The sequence below is a fragment of the Cinclus cinclus genome, chromosome 10 (genome assembly GCF_963662255.1).
Source record: "Cinclus cinclus chromosome 10, bCinCin1.1, whole genome shotgun sequence".
NCBI lineage: Eukaryota > Metazoa > Chordata > Aves > Passeriformes > Cinclidae > Cinclus > Cinclus cinclus.
The window spans coordinates 5,901,197-5,916,353 of NC_085055.1; the positions used below are offsets into that span (position 1 = coordinate 5,901,197).

The 15,157-nt window shown below is 36.6% G+C and overlaps 1 protein-coding gene across 1 annotated transcript in view; it reads left to right on the plus strand.

The window, feature by feature from the left end:
- NAALADL2 (N-acetylated alpha-linked acidic dipeptidase like 2) overlaps window positions 1-15,157 on the plus strand; it is a 222,386-nt gene that overhangs the window by 118,147 nt on the left and 89,082 nt on the right. The window contains exons 5-7 of the mRNA XM_062499175.1: window positions 2,091-2,234; window positions 10,641-10,733; window positions 14,904-15,109. Coding sequence (XP_062355159.1) covers window positions 2,091-2,234; window positions 10,641-10,733; window positions 14,904-15,109 — 443 coding nt within the window. The remainder of the gene's footprint in view (window positions 1-2,090; window positions 2,235-10,640; window positions 10,734-14,903; window positions 15,110-15,157) is intronic.

The window sequence follows — 15,157 nt, forward strand, 5'->3', positions numbered from 1 at the left end:
TGGTTTTGTTTGTTTTATTTGTTTTTTTGTTTTGTTTTTTTCCCCCCTCTGTTCATAGTTTGTCAAGTTTAGTTACTAGAGAATTTTATAGAAATTAGGTCTGGAAAAGATGTCAAGAGGTCACCTATTGTAGCACCTTCCTTCAGGGAGGGCATCATCCATATCTGCTATCTGAAAGATGATTGCTTACACTTTCCTCTAAAAATATTTCTGTTTAAGAGATTTTATCACCTGCCTAGGCAAATCTTTATGAATTCCTCCTATTAGGAAATTTTTCTTCCAGATAAATCTGCCAAGATAACTTAAATTTGCCTTTCTATAGGTTTTTTTTTTTTTCCTTTTTCTCCCATACTTCAAACTCCTCCTTGTCTTGTGAAATGATTTTTTTTTTTTTAACATGGAGGGGTTTCTTCTGTAAGTTGTTCTTGAAAGTGTAACCTTTCACAGGTTATTCCAGTATGAAGCTCAAGTTGTGAGTGAGTGGAGAGAGGAGAGATTTTTCTCATCTGAAACGTTTTGAGCTTCATTGCCCCTGTAATACAGTCTGCAGATTGACAAACACTGGACAGAAAATAATGTCTCAATTGCACATCTCTGATGCACTTTTTAGGATTCTTTTTGATTGCAGAAACAGACTCTCAAAGCTTGACCAAACTGATTTTGCTGTCAGTTTACTCAAGTTACAACTTTAAAAGATTTTGGACCCAGACCAACTTTGATGAGACAAAGTTTTGTTTGTTTGTTTTTTTTTTAATTATGTTTTGAAGCAGCTTTACCTTTCCAACTAGAAATTTGTCTGATTCTTTCAAACTAAGCACTGATCACCTTGCCACTGGGTATTAAAGGTGAACAACACCTTGTGTTTTTCCATAATGAAATTATACAGCTTTGGTCAATTTTTGCATTAGGATTAAAGGTATACTATAAAAAGTTTCAGGAGTTTCTAGAAAAAGAACGATTGAGGATGTGTCTAGATTTTTTTCTTTATACTGTGGTTCAGTAACAACAGTCCTGGGAGTAGTTATATAGAAATATCTGAAACTTGCTGCTGATTGCTGATAGCTCCCTCCCTTCGTGCCTGCAGCCACGTGGAATTTAAAGGATGCTTTTGGGTAGTGAAGAACTCGCTGCTGACAGGAAATTGAGAGTTTGTTTCACCGAGGTCTTGGGATCAGGCCGTGTATTCCGAATCTGTGGTTGGAGGTTTGGACAGGATTCAGCAGGGGCAGGTGCACTGTGATGCTTTGAGGGCTGTGCAGGTTGTGTTAGAGCTGTGTCCTGCCCCAGGCTACCACCCTCCCCTCCTTTTCCGTGGTGAGCTTTTCATCTGCCAGAAGTCTTCCTGCTTTCCATGGGAAGAGATGATCCCCATATTTGGCCAGCTGAAATAGCTGAGAAAAGTGTTTCATAGTGTTCTGTAAAGTTAGGCTTCCCCCCCCTGTTCTGTCAGTTGTTCTCTCAAAATATCTCATTGTCTCACCAGAAACCTTTCCATGATCAAATGTTAGACAGGCATGTGTATGGAAACTTTTTTCAGTTAAGGGGAAATTTTAATATTTGCATGAAGCTGCTGATATTGAGAGGTTTGCACTATGTCTGCTTAAGATGTTTCATCTGTAAATGAAGTATTCTGATGCTTTCTGATCCATACCTTTCTCCACTCAATGTTTCTGTTTAAGACCTTATTCCTGACCTCCCTTCAGCTGTTTAGTTTCTACTTGAATTTGAATGTTATTGCTGATCACTACTTCTATTTTTAAATGATTCCTTTAACTACACACCAATTTAATTTGTTGTGTTTAATTCACAGTCTAATATCTGCTTGGACTCTTTTAACAGATTCCTTCTTCTGGAGCTATTGCCCAGATACCATAATATGTGCATGTACATGTAATTTTGTAGTACATGTTCTTGAAGAAGCTTTTTTTTTTTTTTTTTCCCCCAGTATTATAAGCACAAAACAAAAGCTGCTTATCTAAATCAGTTATTTTAAGCTGTGTGGTAGAGATTTGCATTTTTGTGTTCTGTTTATGAAGGAGAGAAATCTAATTGTCATTTACTAAATTTCTCTTCCCTTTCTGTTATTTAAGATGGAAGCTACAGGCAAAATCGACTGAACCTCACAAGACTGTTGGTACAACCAATTTCTGCAGTGCTTGCCAGAAAACTTGTTTCCCTGCCTGAGGACACTGCCCAAAAAGACAAGTGTACACCCCTCCAAGTGCCAGCTGCAGGTAATGCTTTCCAAATTCACTTCACCTATGGGATGTTCCTCACAGACTCCAAATCCACTTTCTACAAATGCAGAGGGTTTAAGAGGTTTAGGTGGCTATGGATATGTTTTGCTTAAATGCTTTTTACAATAGGCTATGGACAGTCTAAAAATTATGCTCCTAAAATCTAATAGATAGAAGTTGTGGTTTAAAAAAAAAAATAGTAGAAGGCATTGAGCACTGATTCTTAATATTGACTTAGCACTTCCTCTGTGCAGATGCCAGCAGCAGGGAGGGTTTGTTAGTGCTGCAGTGTGGTTTGTTAGGCCTTGTTGCACTCCTAATAATATGATTTTAACATTAAGGTATCAGTAACTATATTATTCTGTGGGTTTTTTTCTGTTTCTCGAATAATAACGCTTAAATTGTAAACGTGTCTCTGTGCTCCTTAATTTGTATATTCTATAGAATAAACAGTGTATTTTTACCTGAACCTTCAGGCAGCTTTTTCTCCAAGTTTCACCAGGCAAGCAGGCATCATGCTAAGAATACCTTGGGTAGAGCCAGATGAATGCCTTCGTAGTTCCTCCCTAGAAATAATGCTATTAGCAAAGTCACCCAAATTATTACTTGAAAAAACTTATTGCTGACATAGGAAGGGAAAAAACGTAAGCCTACAGTGTTTCACTGAAGGAACATCTTTCAGAGAACATTCTAGATGAGGTGCATGTTTAAACATTAATTCTTCAGTAAACAGTCTTCAGGGATTTTTTTGTACCTGTCTATCTTTCACCAGGAAAAAAATAGTGGTTTCCATTATAAAGCCTGTTTAAATGAATTGATTTGAAACTGTGGTCTTGGAAAGGAGGAGACAAATTAATTCAGTCACTGTATCCTGTGCTACACACAGTGATGGTAACAGTAAAAACTAATTTTAAGGGCAACCAATGTACTATCGTGCTGTATCCCTTGTTTATTGCTTTTGGAAAGTTATTGTGGAATAGGAGTACAATACAACAAGTCATAAAAAAAGGTTGATTAATTTTATGACTTGTGTTAGCATTTGTAGTTATCCATACTAAAAAGGAAGGCAGAAGACCTCATGCTTCATGGCTTAAGCTGTTGTGGTTAGGCAGGACAATTTTGCTACATGCATGGCTGACTGGATATTTTAAAAATGATCTTTTAATTTTAAAAATTATTGTCCCCACAACCAGTAGAAAAGGGGAAAAGGCCATTTTGGAAGGAACAAGCACTTAACCATTCCAGGTAGGATGCATGAAGCTTGTTAGTACTTAAGGAATTTTCAACAGCTGAAGTGCCTGGAGCAGAGCCTGAATTTGGGCTGGAAGATGACACTCGTTTAAGAAAGATAAAAGGCTGCACAATGTCTGTTTCTCAAAAAGCTTTGTCTGGAGGCTGCAGGACAGAATCACCCTAAAGGGCAGCTTATTCCACTTTTTCTGTGACAGGGGAAGCATGTCTGTTTTATTTCCCTGAGAAGACAGGAATTCTGTGAGAGGAGGGTTTCTGTGAAGAAAGAATATTTCAAGCCAGCAGTCTTTTGAGAGCCAGTCCATGTCTGGATTACTCTGGGTGAACACAACAGCTTGAGTGTGATTTCATGTAAAGCTTCTGAACCACAGTAATCTATGGGGGATTTTTTTTAAAAAGTCTTTATTTGTATTGTATGTTTTTTTAATGTATTATGATACATCTTTCCTTGAAGTCATGGTGAAGCTGTTGACATTCTGGAGCACAGAGTGTGCTGTTGTTCAGTAGCAGCCTTAATGGAAGAAATAGAAGACTGGTGTTATGATAAGACAACTATTTAATACTAGTAATAGCTAAAGAGATAATGCTGAGAACAGCAATGCATTTGAGAACAAAGGTTGAATTTGCAGTTTTCCTGTTGATTTGAAGAAGCTTAAGAGGGAGATTTCACTTCTGACGTAGGACTCATCACTCATCTGTCAAAAGAGGTGAATGAGCAATTCAGATGATTGGTTTGTTAGGATAAAATGATCATCATTCTCTCATCATTATGTTTCAAAAAGCTGAACAGCAGATTCATCAGTAATGATTAAACATTTATATATAGTTTTCTCACATTGCTGCTTTTTTTCCCTTAGCCTTGCAGTTTTCAAGAGACAAAATGTGACAGAGGGAGTGGGAGGATGGAGGCAAACATCCCACATAGATCGAGTGCTCAGGACCTACAAAGCAAATAGTGGGAACTGAAGTCAGCTGTTATTTTTGTGTTAGATGAAGTCAGTAATTAGATTTGCTTTTTGTTTGCTGTGGTACATTATTGTTAATCCTCATTAATCTGAAATTCTGTGCTCCCAAAGATAGGCAATTAGAAGAAATTTCAGACTGAACTTCTGTAGAGAAACTGTAAACTTTTGAAGCTTACTCTTTTTAAAAAAAAAAATCTTTCTAGGATATTTGCTAGAACATTGTGAAGGTTGTTGTAAAACTAAAGCACTCTTATAAACATAAATTAAGAAAGTCCTGCTGTGTACAGTGAGCTGCCTTTGTTGTTGTTAAGTTTCCCACTCCTTTGGAGATTGCAGTAATGTAAAAATTATCCTTTTTCAATTAAACTCTTGAGTAATTAATGTAAATCTATCTAATAGCAATTAATTTACAAAGTGTTTTTTGACACTAATGACCATATACTTTGGTTTGAATGGAAATCCTGGAAGCCTGGTATTTAAACACATTAGTATTGCGTGTGTAGTTCTTCCCTTTGGTTTTAAGTGTCAGTTTTCATACTCAACCTGATGAATGTCGGAGAGGAGAGGAGAGGAGAGGAGAGGAGAGGAGAGGAGAGGAGAGGAGAGGAGAGGAGAGGAGAGGAGAGGAGAGGAGAGGAGAGGAGAGGAGAGGAGAGGAGAGGAGAGGAGAGGAGAGGAGAGGAGAGGAGAGGAGAGGAGAGGAGAGGAGAGGAGAGGAGAGGAGAGGAGAGGAGAGGAGAGGAGAGGAGAGGAGAGGAGAGGAAGAAGGAGGGAGAAGGAGAGGGAGAAGGAGGGAGAAGGAGAAGGAGAGGGATCCAGGATTTCAGTAGTGATCAGTCTCCAGGTGTCTGGGGCATCATCATGTTCTGTGGCTCATCCTAATTTCCATTTTTCTCCACGTTTATGTGGCTGGTCACTCCTGGGGACAAGGACTAGGTGGTCCGTGGTGTGACCTAGTGTGGCTGAGCAATACAGCTCAGTTGGTAGGAAGTGTAATGCAAGTGATCTCACTTCAACATCCCATTTCTTCCCACCTCCTAATGCCTTTTCCTGTGCAATAGGTGTAAATTTTTATACTTTAGCTTCTAAAATTATAAAGCCAAAGCATGAATAGTTTAAGTAACTTGAATTATGATATCAAACACTGTGTGAATAATAGAGCCAGGTATACAAAGACTCCCAGCATTCTGCTGCAGACAGTAAAATTACCCAGATGAAAATGCTTTTCTAGGTAGAATCTTTTGATCTTTTGTAACCTTTCTTTAGTCTACAAAATACAGTCACTGATAAATAGTGAATCATCACAGTGACTGCAGAGCAGAGCTCTGTTGTAGGCTGCAAACACATCTACCTCCTCTGACAAAATGGGTGAGTGGAACAGATAACCAGAACTGACTGTTACTGGAAAGTGTTGTAGCACAACACAATGAATTTTTGTGAGACTTTGAACATCTATTCTATGCAGTTCCATGTGTCAGATGTTCATTATACTGAGTTTATAGTCAACTCTGATCATGTGAAATTTGAATCATTAATTATATGAAAGGAATAATTGGAAAAGTCTTTTAGTTTCCATATTATGCATTTTTCATCCAAGAAAAATAAAGTTCCCTGCCAAGTGCTGCCCTAGTGCAAATCAAGCCTGTCTTTTTTTCAGTGAGAAGAAGGGCACAGAGTGATAAAGGATATATATCTCCTCCTGTTGAACTACAGCCTTGTGATAATGTTATATGTGTTTCTCCTTCATAGTTTGCTACCTGTCAGAGAAAATAAAGACTATCATATTTAATACACTCTGGGTCATATCTCACATTATGATATCAGTATGCAAAAAGTACCATAATTTCTGGGTATTTGGGCTATGCTAAACATGAGTCCAAGGAAGCAGATAGGGAAAGATGCCAGCAGAGTGTGTGGCAGTGCATGTTACTGTATCTACCAAATCTGGAGTCATTATGTCATATACATAACAGGAGAAATATAATAAAGTTCTGCAGATGTCTTACTGGTATTTGAAAGAAGTAGTTAGATAGGGAATTCTGATCTAATTTAGAATTCTGTATATAAAACTTACATTTATACCAATACTCTCAGATTTTCTTTTCACAATCACTTTAAATTCTGTTCCTTTTTTTAAGCAGAAGTTCATGAGAAGAATTAAGCATGAACAGTGTGAACCTTTTTTATATATCTTCCCTCTACTCCCACCTGAAGCCTCGAGAATTTTTCTCCCAGAACTGTAAATGATTAAGATATATTTTCAGATTTCTGTTCTGCACCAGTGTTCTCCTGTGTGATGCTTTGCTTTTGATTGCTGTAAAACAGGTAAAGAATGGAAGGAGTGTGAGGTTATGAAATTCAGCTGTACCATCTGAAGCATTTTCAACTCTCTTTGATGTCGACTGTGACACATTTATTCTGTATCACATTAGGCCATCCTAGTTTAGAGCCTCCTTAAAGGACTTTATTCTAGGCATTTCTTATTTCAAAAACTCTTCATCTGAAGAGTTTTATTTCTGGATTCCTCACTGTAGGTCACAAAAGATGATCAAATACCAAGGAGTTTATTCATTAAGCTCTTCATACTAAGATTAAGCTTGAAGATTCAAGATCTGTGAATATTTGTTCATAGTTCAAAAAGTAGAATATGTTTTCAGTATGCAACATATTTGATTGATCAGATATAAATCTATTAGGAATATCATATTTAGATGGTGTATTGTTTATATGCAAGAAAAAGTGAAGGTTTTTTTATTACAAGGACATATGTAGGACTTCTGACGTGTTCCTGTACAAATAGTTCTATACCACAACAATACTGTACATTGCATAGATTCAGTATTGATTTTTGCATATGTGATTTTATAGTATCACACTATATTTTTCTGAGCTTATATACATTATTAAGTATATACTATTTTATAATTACTAACTTTTCTACGTATACTATGTCTCATCTAGTGTTTTTGTAAGTCCTGCTGTTATGTAAATGTTTCTTCACTTAAAGTTCTGTTTGAACCTGAGAACTGACACGATGATCTGTCAGGTGCAGTTTTATGCTGATTACTTCAGCTCAGTTAGTGTCTCCTAAGTCACATGAGCATGGATGTTTGATATCTCTAGTTCAGTTGTGAGTTCAGACAGATGTTCATGTTATTCAGGTGTTAATTTCAACACGCACTATCTCAAAAATTACATTACTTCATTATTTGAAGTTATTTAATGTACTTTACTTCAGCAATCTACTGAAATAACTTTCGATTTTATGATCCAGGAGCTGTTTTACTTAAATCCTTCAGTTCTGTTAATACTTGATTTTTCTATACTGCAGTTAAGTGTGCATGTAGATAAATTTTTGTCAATGATTAGCAAAAATCTTGACAAATGAGTTCAGTTTTCAAACCTGAATCCCTAAAATGCTTTTTAAAATCCAGTGCTCAAATGCTCAGAAAACTGTCTGATGATAGGTGTTTAGCGTGATCAGGATTCAAGAATTCAACCAACATGTTTGAAAATGAGGCTCAAGCTTATACTCCTCTATGTATGAGCTTGGGAGGAAGTTAAAAGCAAAATAAAAAACAAAAAACAAAGCAAAACAAACAAAAAAAACCCAACAAAACTAAAACAAACAAAAGCCTAACTTGTGTTCTTTTAATATAACTACTGCAAATAAAAGGTTTTTTGCATCTGAAGTACTAAAATTGTCAGTCGAATGAGAGGGAAAACAGCCATGGATTTCTAAAAATAACCATGTGAATGTGAGAGGAGAAGGTAGTAATTTGGTATGAGACAGTTTTAAAATTTCAGGTCAGGAAACAAATTTTAAAAATTACCGTAAATATGTTTGTGCTCTTCTATTCCAGAACTGGCTTTTAGCTTACATATAGACAGTGTATGCCGAGTTATGTTAAGGTAAAGTCTCCTCGTAGCTTTCCAAAGAATACAGAAAAAAAAAGAAAAAATTGAGAAAGTTGTCAAGATCTTTCAAATACAGTGTTAGGACAAGAGGTTTGTTGTCAGAACTGTTTAGAGGGGATTAAATGTTGCTTCTGCTGTATACTCCAAAGAGTAGCTTCAGCCTTTTCATCTGGTGTTCTAAGCCTTTAAGCCCAAGTCACTTTAAGCTGACTCCTGTGTTACATGACTATTAACTCGAGCATCTGATGTTAGAATATGGGGATTGCCAGAAGTTAATTTTCTGTGTCTTTATTGTCAGCTGGAGACAAGATAGCTGATGTTGATTAAGGAAAAACAGTGAAGTCAGTTGTCCTCAAAAGGATTTATCTTCTTTTTGTCTGAGAAGGGGCCTAAAGGAACAAACATCTGAAGTGTTGTAGGAAAAGGAAAAGAAATCCGTTTTGACTTTAAAATCTCTTTTTTTGAAGAAGAGTAAATGGGCTCTAGAATGTTTCTAGGTGAGAAACAGCAGCAAGAAGAAACTTGTAGAATTTAGATTAAATTTAAGATCCTTAATCAACATAGATGGCTTGAGCTGTTTTCACTTGTTTGAAAAGACTCTTTGGGAATCCTTTGGACTATTTTATAAATGATTTTTTTTTTTTTTAATTCTAGAATGCTATCAGTGGATTTATTGAACAAACATGATTAATTTACATGGCATTAATAAATCTTACATTAACTTACATCAGAAGAACAAAGTTAATTACGTGACAAATCAAAATATTAAAGTTCTGTGATTGATTGTTACAAAGTCATGTGCCAGGGTTTATTTTTAATTAACTGCTTGGCTTGCATTTTCCTTACTGGTTTGATAAGCAAAGCCAGAATTGTCATAGAGAAGACACATCTGTTGATAACAGAAGAGGTTTTGTCTGAAGAAAAAATAGACTAACTATTGTTGATTCATTTTTTAAATGAACACTAGCAGTTAATACCAGTGAAGACTAGTGAATTAAAATATATTGCATTTTATTTTAAGAAAATATTAAAGTAAATTTACCATATGAACCAGCAAATGAACCCTGAAGAACAGTAATGATGTGTTGTTTTTGTTTCCCGTGTTGCATTCAACTCCCCACTCACATATTCTGTGTGTCTCAGGAAACAAAGCCTGGGAAGAAACTGTTAGAAATGGATGTGTGGGAGGATAATAGCCTGGGACATAGAGAGCAAAATGGTCTGTGGAATATTTTAATTTTGGTCTGTGGCAGTTGGGATATGGACATGGAAGGAATTCTGTCCCAGAAGTGCCACAGGGGTGGAGTGTTCGTGGATGGGGCAGAATCTCCTGCAGGTCTGGGGTCAGGCACTGGTTCGTGTCACACAACTGCTGCTTTTTAAGTTCAAGCAGTTTTAGACATTTTCATTTCTCTGGGATAGAAGTTAGGATGAGCTGGATGTTAACACAATCTGTTATCATGCAAAGGGAACATTTGGAAGGTGTCAGCAGTTCCCCGTGGTTGGTTGGATTCCCCTGTCACAAACTGCAGCAATTCAGGTGGTTACTGTGTCCCACCTTCTTTTAATCTATTTAAACTCAGGTATTTGCTCTACTCTGGCTTTATTCTGTGCTACAGTCTCAGCTGGCATGGCAGTACTGGCAAGTTCCTTGCATTTTAGCAGCTTTTGAAATCGTTCTGCCTTGGTATTTGCACCATTTCCTCATCTGATGCCAGCTAAGCCAAAAAGCCTGGTTTAGGGTTGGCATATGTTCACAAGAGCATCAGCAAAGGCTGTGCTGGAAAAGCTGTGAGGAGTCTGACTCTTCCCATCTGAGTTAACACAGAGCCTTTTCTCCAGACAATGGAATATAAACCAGGTGTGAATGTTATTGATAGATTGACCTAGGTGAAGGATTAGGCAAGAAAGACCTATAAAGATTAAGGCCTATTTTGTTATCACAGAGTTATGTAAATCCTACTCTTTATTTATTTTTTTTTTTCTGTTATATTCTGGCAGCATTTACTGAGTGAATTTAATGATCATTTAACTCAAGTAGAGATCTCTTTTGTGATTCCATCTTTGAATCATGCTGCTAAAATGGGACTAAGAAAATAATATTAATACATATCTCATGTTTTAATCTGTGGTTCCTATTCATTTTTTTTAATCTTCTCATTTTTTTTCTTTTTAATTTTTAAGTATGTGGAATTTATGTCTTTGTCCTGTGCATTTCTTGGCAGGGTGAATAAGTTTGACATTCTCTTGTTTTTTCATCATTTAACAGGCAAAAAAATGATTAGTCTAAACATTCAGTCTGTCACAACTTACAAGACAATTTCTAATGTCATTGGATATCTAAAAGGAGCTGTATTTCCTGGTAAGTATCCCTTTGGCGTTTGTATTGATTACTTGTTTTATGATGGCTGGGAGTCATAACTGAGATCAGGATCCTATTTTACCACATAATTCACTAATACAGAGGAAAGAAAAAGACTTTTTTGTACTCGGTTTGTGATTTATGACAAGACAGAATATGAGGGTTAAACAGAGAATGAGCTGAAGGGCATTTTGTAGTTACAAAAACCATATTTTTACACAAGCAGCAGGTGTTGCACATGAGCCACAGAGAGTCTCAGTAGTTTTTACCAAGTAACTGTGTTATGGTTTTAATTTTAATATGGTTTTAACACTTGCTGCAGCCTTATTTTGTTTCTCAATCGTGCCTTAAACTAGTTTTATACAATTCTGTGAATAATAATTACTGTTCTCTTTGTCTGATGATTGAACAATAGGACTCTAATGACAGTGCAACTGGGACATAAAGCACAAACCCCCTCTGCCCTTTGATGCTGTACATAAATAATGTCATAATCAGGATATAATAAGATCATTTTGAGATTATTTTGTTAGTGAATTTACCTAAAAGGTGAAGGATTTCTGCGATGTGAACGAATGCTGTTGCCTGTTACTTAAACAGTGCAGACAATTCCTAGTGTGCAGATGATCATCAAAACATCATCATGCTTGCCTTAATACTTTTTTATTAGCTTATGGAGAAAGGATGGAAATTTATTTACAGTCCCTTAGGAGATGGGCCAGTCATTTCATATTTTAAGTAATGGAATGAAGGAGGTGGAGAAAATTTTATTCCTGTTGGTGAAATAACGACTCAGTTTTGTGCATGCAGAGCTTTATACTTCTCACCAGACTTTTCGTTTGTTTAAAGCAACAGAGGAAGCAATTAGCACAGTGAATTTAATTTCTTTGAAGAATTTAATTTCCTTCATGAATTTGAAGTTACCAGTCTCCTGTTATTAATGTTTTGCAAGTAGCTGTCATGGAGTTGGAAAAGCAGAAACTGCCATGTTTAGACATTCTGTCTTCTGAATTCTGAAACAGAGGCAAGAAAAATAATAAAAAGTGTGGTTCAATTTCTGTTTAACAAATCCTCTATCTTCTCTATACTTGAACCTTTCATCTTATTATTACATTTTTAATCAGAAGCTGTTTTGTTGTTTTTTTTTTTTTTTTTTTTTTTGGGAGGTTTGCCAATATATGCTGAATGTTAGGAATCTAAGGATATATAAATAAATGAAGTCAGCAGTACCCAGATGTCCCACTTTGTCCCACGGATGTCTGGCTCAACAAGGGCCATAACAACTGTCTTGTAGTATAGGCAGAAGTTAAAAGTCTAATGCACTGTAGTATTTTGTACAGAATCAATGTTGGACCTTGGTTCCTTTCTCCACTCTTCCTGGTTGACATGACAGTCATTATTCCTCAGCTGCTTTGAATCTTGATATTTTCATGGCATTGATTCTCTGTTATTTTCACGGGGTTTTGCTCATTTCATACACATGAAACATTCACCTTTATATTCACAGAAGTGCAGAAAGAAGGCAGAATTTATCTTTAGTGCTTAATGAACGACTGCGGAATGTCACCAAGGTGGAATTTATTTCCTTTTGCTTAAAGACACCTAACACACACATACAGACAAGCACATCTCTGTAATGGTGACCTTAGCTGGCATTTGATCTGAGGAGTAAGAACGAGCATCTGAAGTGTAACTAAGATATTAAAATATTTAGGAGTAGATGAAATGTGATAGTTGGTAGCATTTGAATACCCAAAAAAACGTAACAGTGATTTTATAGCTCTATTGGATATGGGTGAAGATGGGATGTATAACAAGAAAAGACAGGATAAAGAGACTCTTTTTAATGATAAATCCCTGTTGTCCAGCCCATCAGTACCCTGAACGCTATCCTGTCTTTTCACCTTCAAGAGTATCTGATGGATATTTTTTCCCTATCTCTAGTTCTTTCTCTTTTTTTCCTTTTTTTGCAATGTGATTCTGAGAAAGGAGAGCTGCTGCCTCTGCAAGTGTGACCATCCTTTCTCCTATGCTTTTACTGTAGTCATTTGCTTTAGGGTATTGCCTCTATTTGAGGGAGAGATGTGCAAAGATGAAGAATTTCAAAGGAGGCACCAGCTGTTATGTTTTCCCCTGCTCATTCAGCTGGCATCTCCAGCAGTAAGTTGATGCTTCCTTCTTCATCAAAATATCCTGTATTATTTTAATATGGCCTCTCTCCTCTCATGTAGTCTGTTAAACAGAAGGCTAAACAGAAATTATTATACGGGCAAGCTTTGATCCTGTCTGATCCCCCTGTGTCAGTGGCACTTCCTTTAATGACCTAGAGGCATGTAAGGCCATTCATTTTGGTTCCTGAGTCCTGTCATTAAATGAGTTGAAGATCATATGTTTTTTCATTGTCAGTGCAACCTATAATTAAACCTTTCAACGCACAAGTTGAAAAATTATGGGATTTAGATTTCGTTTTGTTACATTAAATTATTATGTAAGTCTAGATTGACACTTTGCATGTCTTTTTTAGAAAGAAATTCTCATTTCCATCCCTACACACCCCCCAGGCAGTTGATTGAAAGTATTGTTTTTTAGGTACATAACACATCCTTTCTTTGTAAAGCATTTTTGATTCCTTATTAAACAACGTGTTCAAATATTTTGTTGAAAAATCCTGGTAAAACTCTAAGTTGAGAGAGAATGCTTTTATAATCAAAGTGTTCCATTAATATTGTTTCCAGGCAGCAGTCACTGCAAAACATACTGAGTAGATATTTTAATTTTAAAAGCAAATGCAAAGTGTGGGCAGCTATCTGTTGCTGCATTGTGATCAACTGACAGCAAGTGAATGAGTTCACTTGGTTAAAAAAAGAAAAAGAAAACTTCTGCACTGTTTGGAACCTAAATGACATCCAGGGATTGTTGGGGGTCTGGCATCACTCTTCTTCACTGTTGGTAACTGTTCTTCTGTTGTTAGTTGATATCCTGAAATAGGGAAAGATCACCTTTAAAAGTCCAGCTCTGGGCCAGAAGGAGACTTTACAAAATATCAGAGCAAAACCAGTAAACAATCCTTCAAAGAGGGTTGTGAATTCATCTCACACAAGAGGTTAATAGCTCGTTCAGAATAACTCTGCTTCAATTTCTTGACAGGCCTCAGTCACACCAGTCAGTCATGTTATTTCATAAGACATCATTGGTTCTGGAGTAAAATAAGAGGTTTTTTTTTTTTTTCCCCTTGTGAATGGTATTTGGTCTATATATAATGTCTTGAGAGATGAAGACTTAATTTTATTTCTCTGGGAAAAAAATGTGTTTGTTTGTTTGTTTGTTTGTTTTGGGTTTAGTTTTGGGTTTTTTTGGGGTTTTTTTTGTTTTTTTTTAAGTAACCGTAGGCATATTCTTTATTTCAGGTTTAAACTTCTAGCTTTCATTCTATAAAATGCTTTCTTCCAGCATTAACACAGCTTAACACAGCTGCTAGGTGTGACTTACCATTTCTATATCATTCATTATCTCTATCCTTCTGTCATGTCTCCTCTCTAAACCTGCTGTCCAGGTATTTTAATGTCTCCTTCCATGGAAGGCTAAATCCTGATCTCTAATCTGCTTGCCAGCTGCCTCACTGCTGTTTCTGCCATGTCTTTTTTGAGATAGGGTGGTGAACACTGAACACAGTCTTCCAGGTGAGGGAGTACTAATACTTTGTGTGGTTTTTTGTTTTCCATTGTACTGCCACACCTTTTTAAAATTTTTTTATGCTGATATGTATTGAAGATTGTTTCCTGCTTATTTTTTTTTTTAATAACATTCTACTGTGAGCATGCTTATCTATATGTCCTAGTCCTGGCTGTAAAAATGGTCTATATCAGATCTTTAAGGAGAGCAATAAGTAAACAAAAAAGGAGAGGGCATGGGGATTAATTTAGGAAACTGTATACATACATTTATTTAGTAGTTCATTTTTAAGTATTACTCACAGTTTTATGTATCGTTGTATGATTGTCTTGCATGTCACCATATACATTTTTATTGGCAGCTTTGTGTTGCATCAATGACATTGCACACCACTAATACAGTTCATTTTCAGGGTTGCTTGGAATTCTTTTAATGTGAGTATCCACAAAAAAAAAAAAAAGTTTGTTTTTTGTTTGTTTTGTTTATTCCTCATTTCAGACAGATACGTCATCATTGGTAGCCATCACAGCAGTGTGAAGGGTTATGGTGGGCAAGGCTGGGCCAGCAGCACTGCTGTCATCACAGCCCTGCTCCAAGCCCTGATGGCAAAGGTGCAGAGGGGCTGGAGACCTGACAGGACCCTGCTCTTCTGCTCCTGGGGAGGAACAGCCCTGGGGAACGTCGGCTCCTACGAGTGGGCTGAGGTAAAACTGCTCTGGGAGCACTCACTGCAGTGACGACTCCTTCTGCTC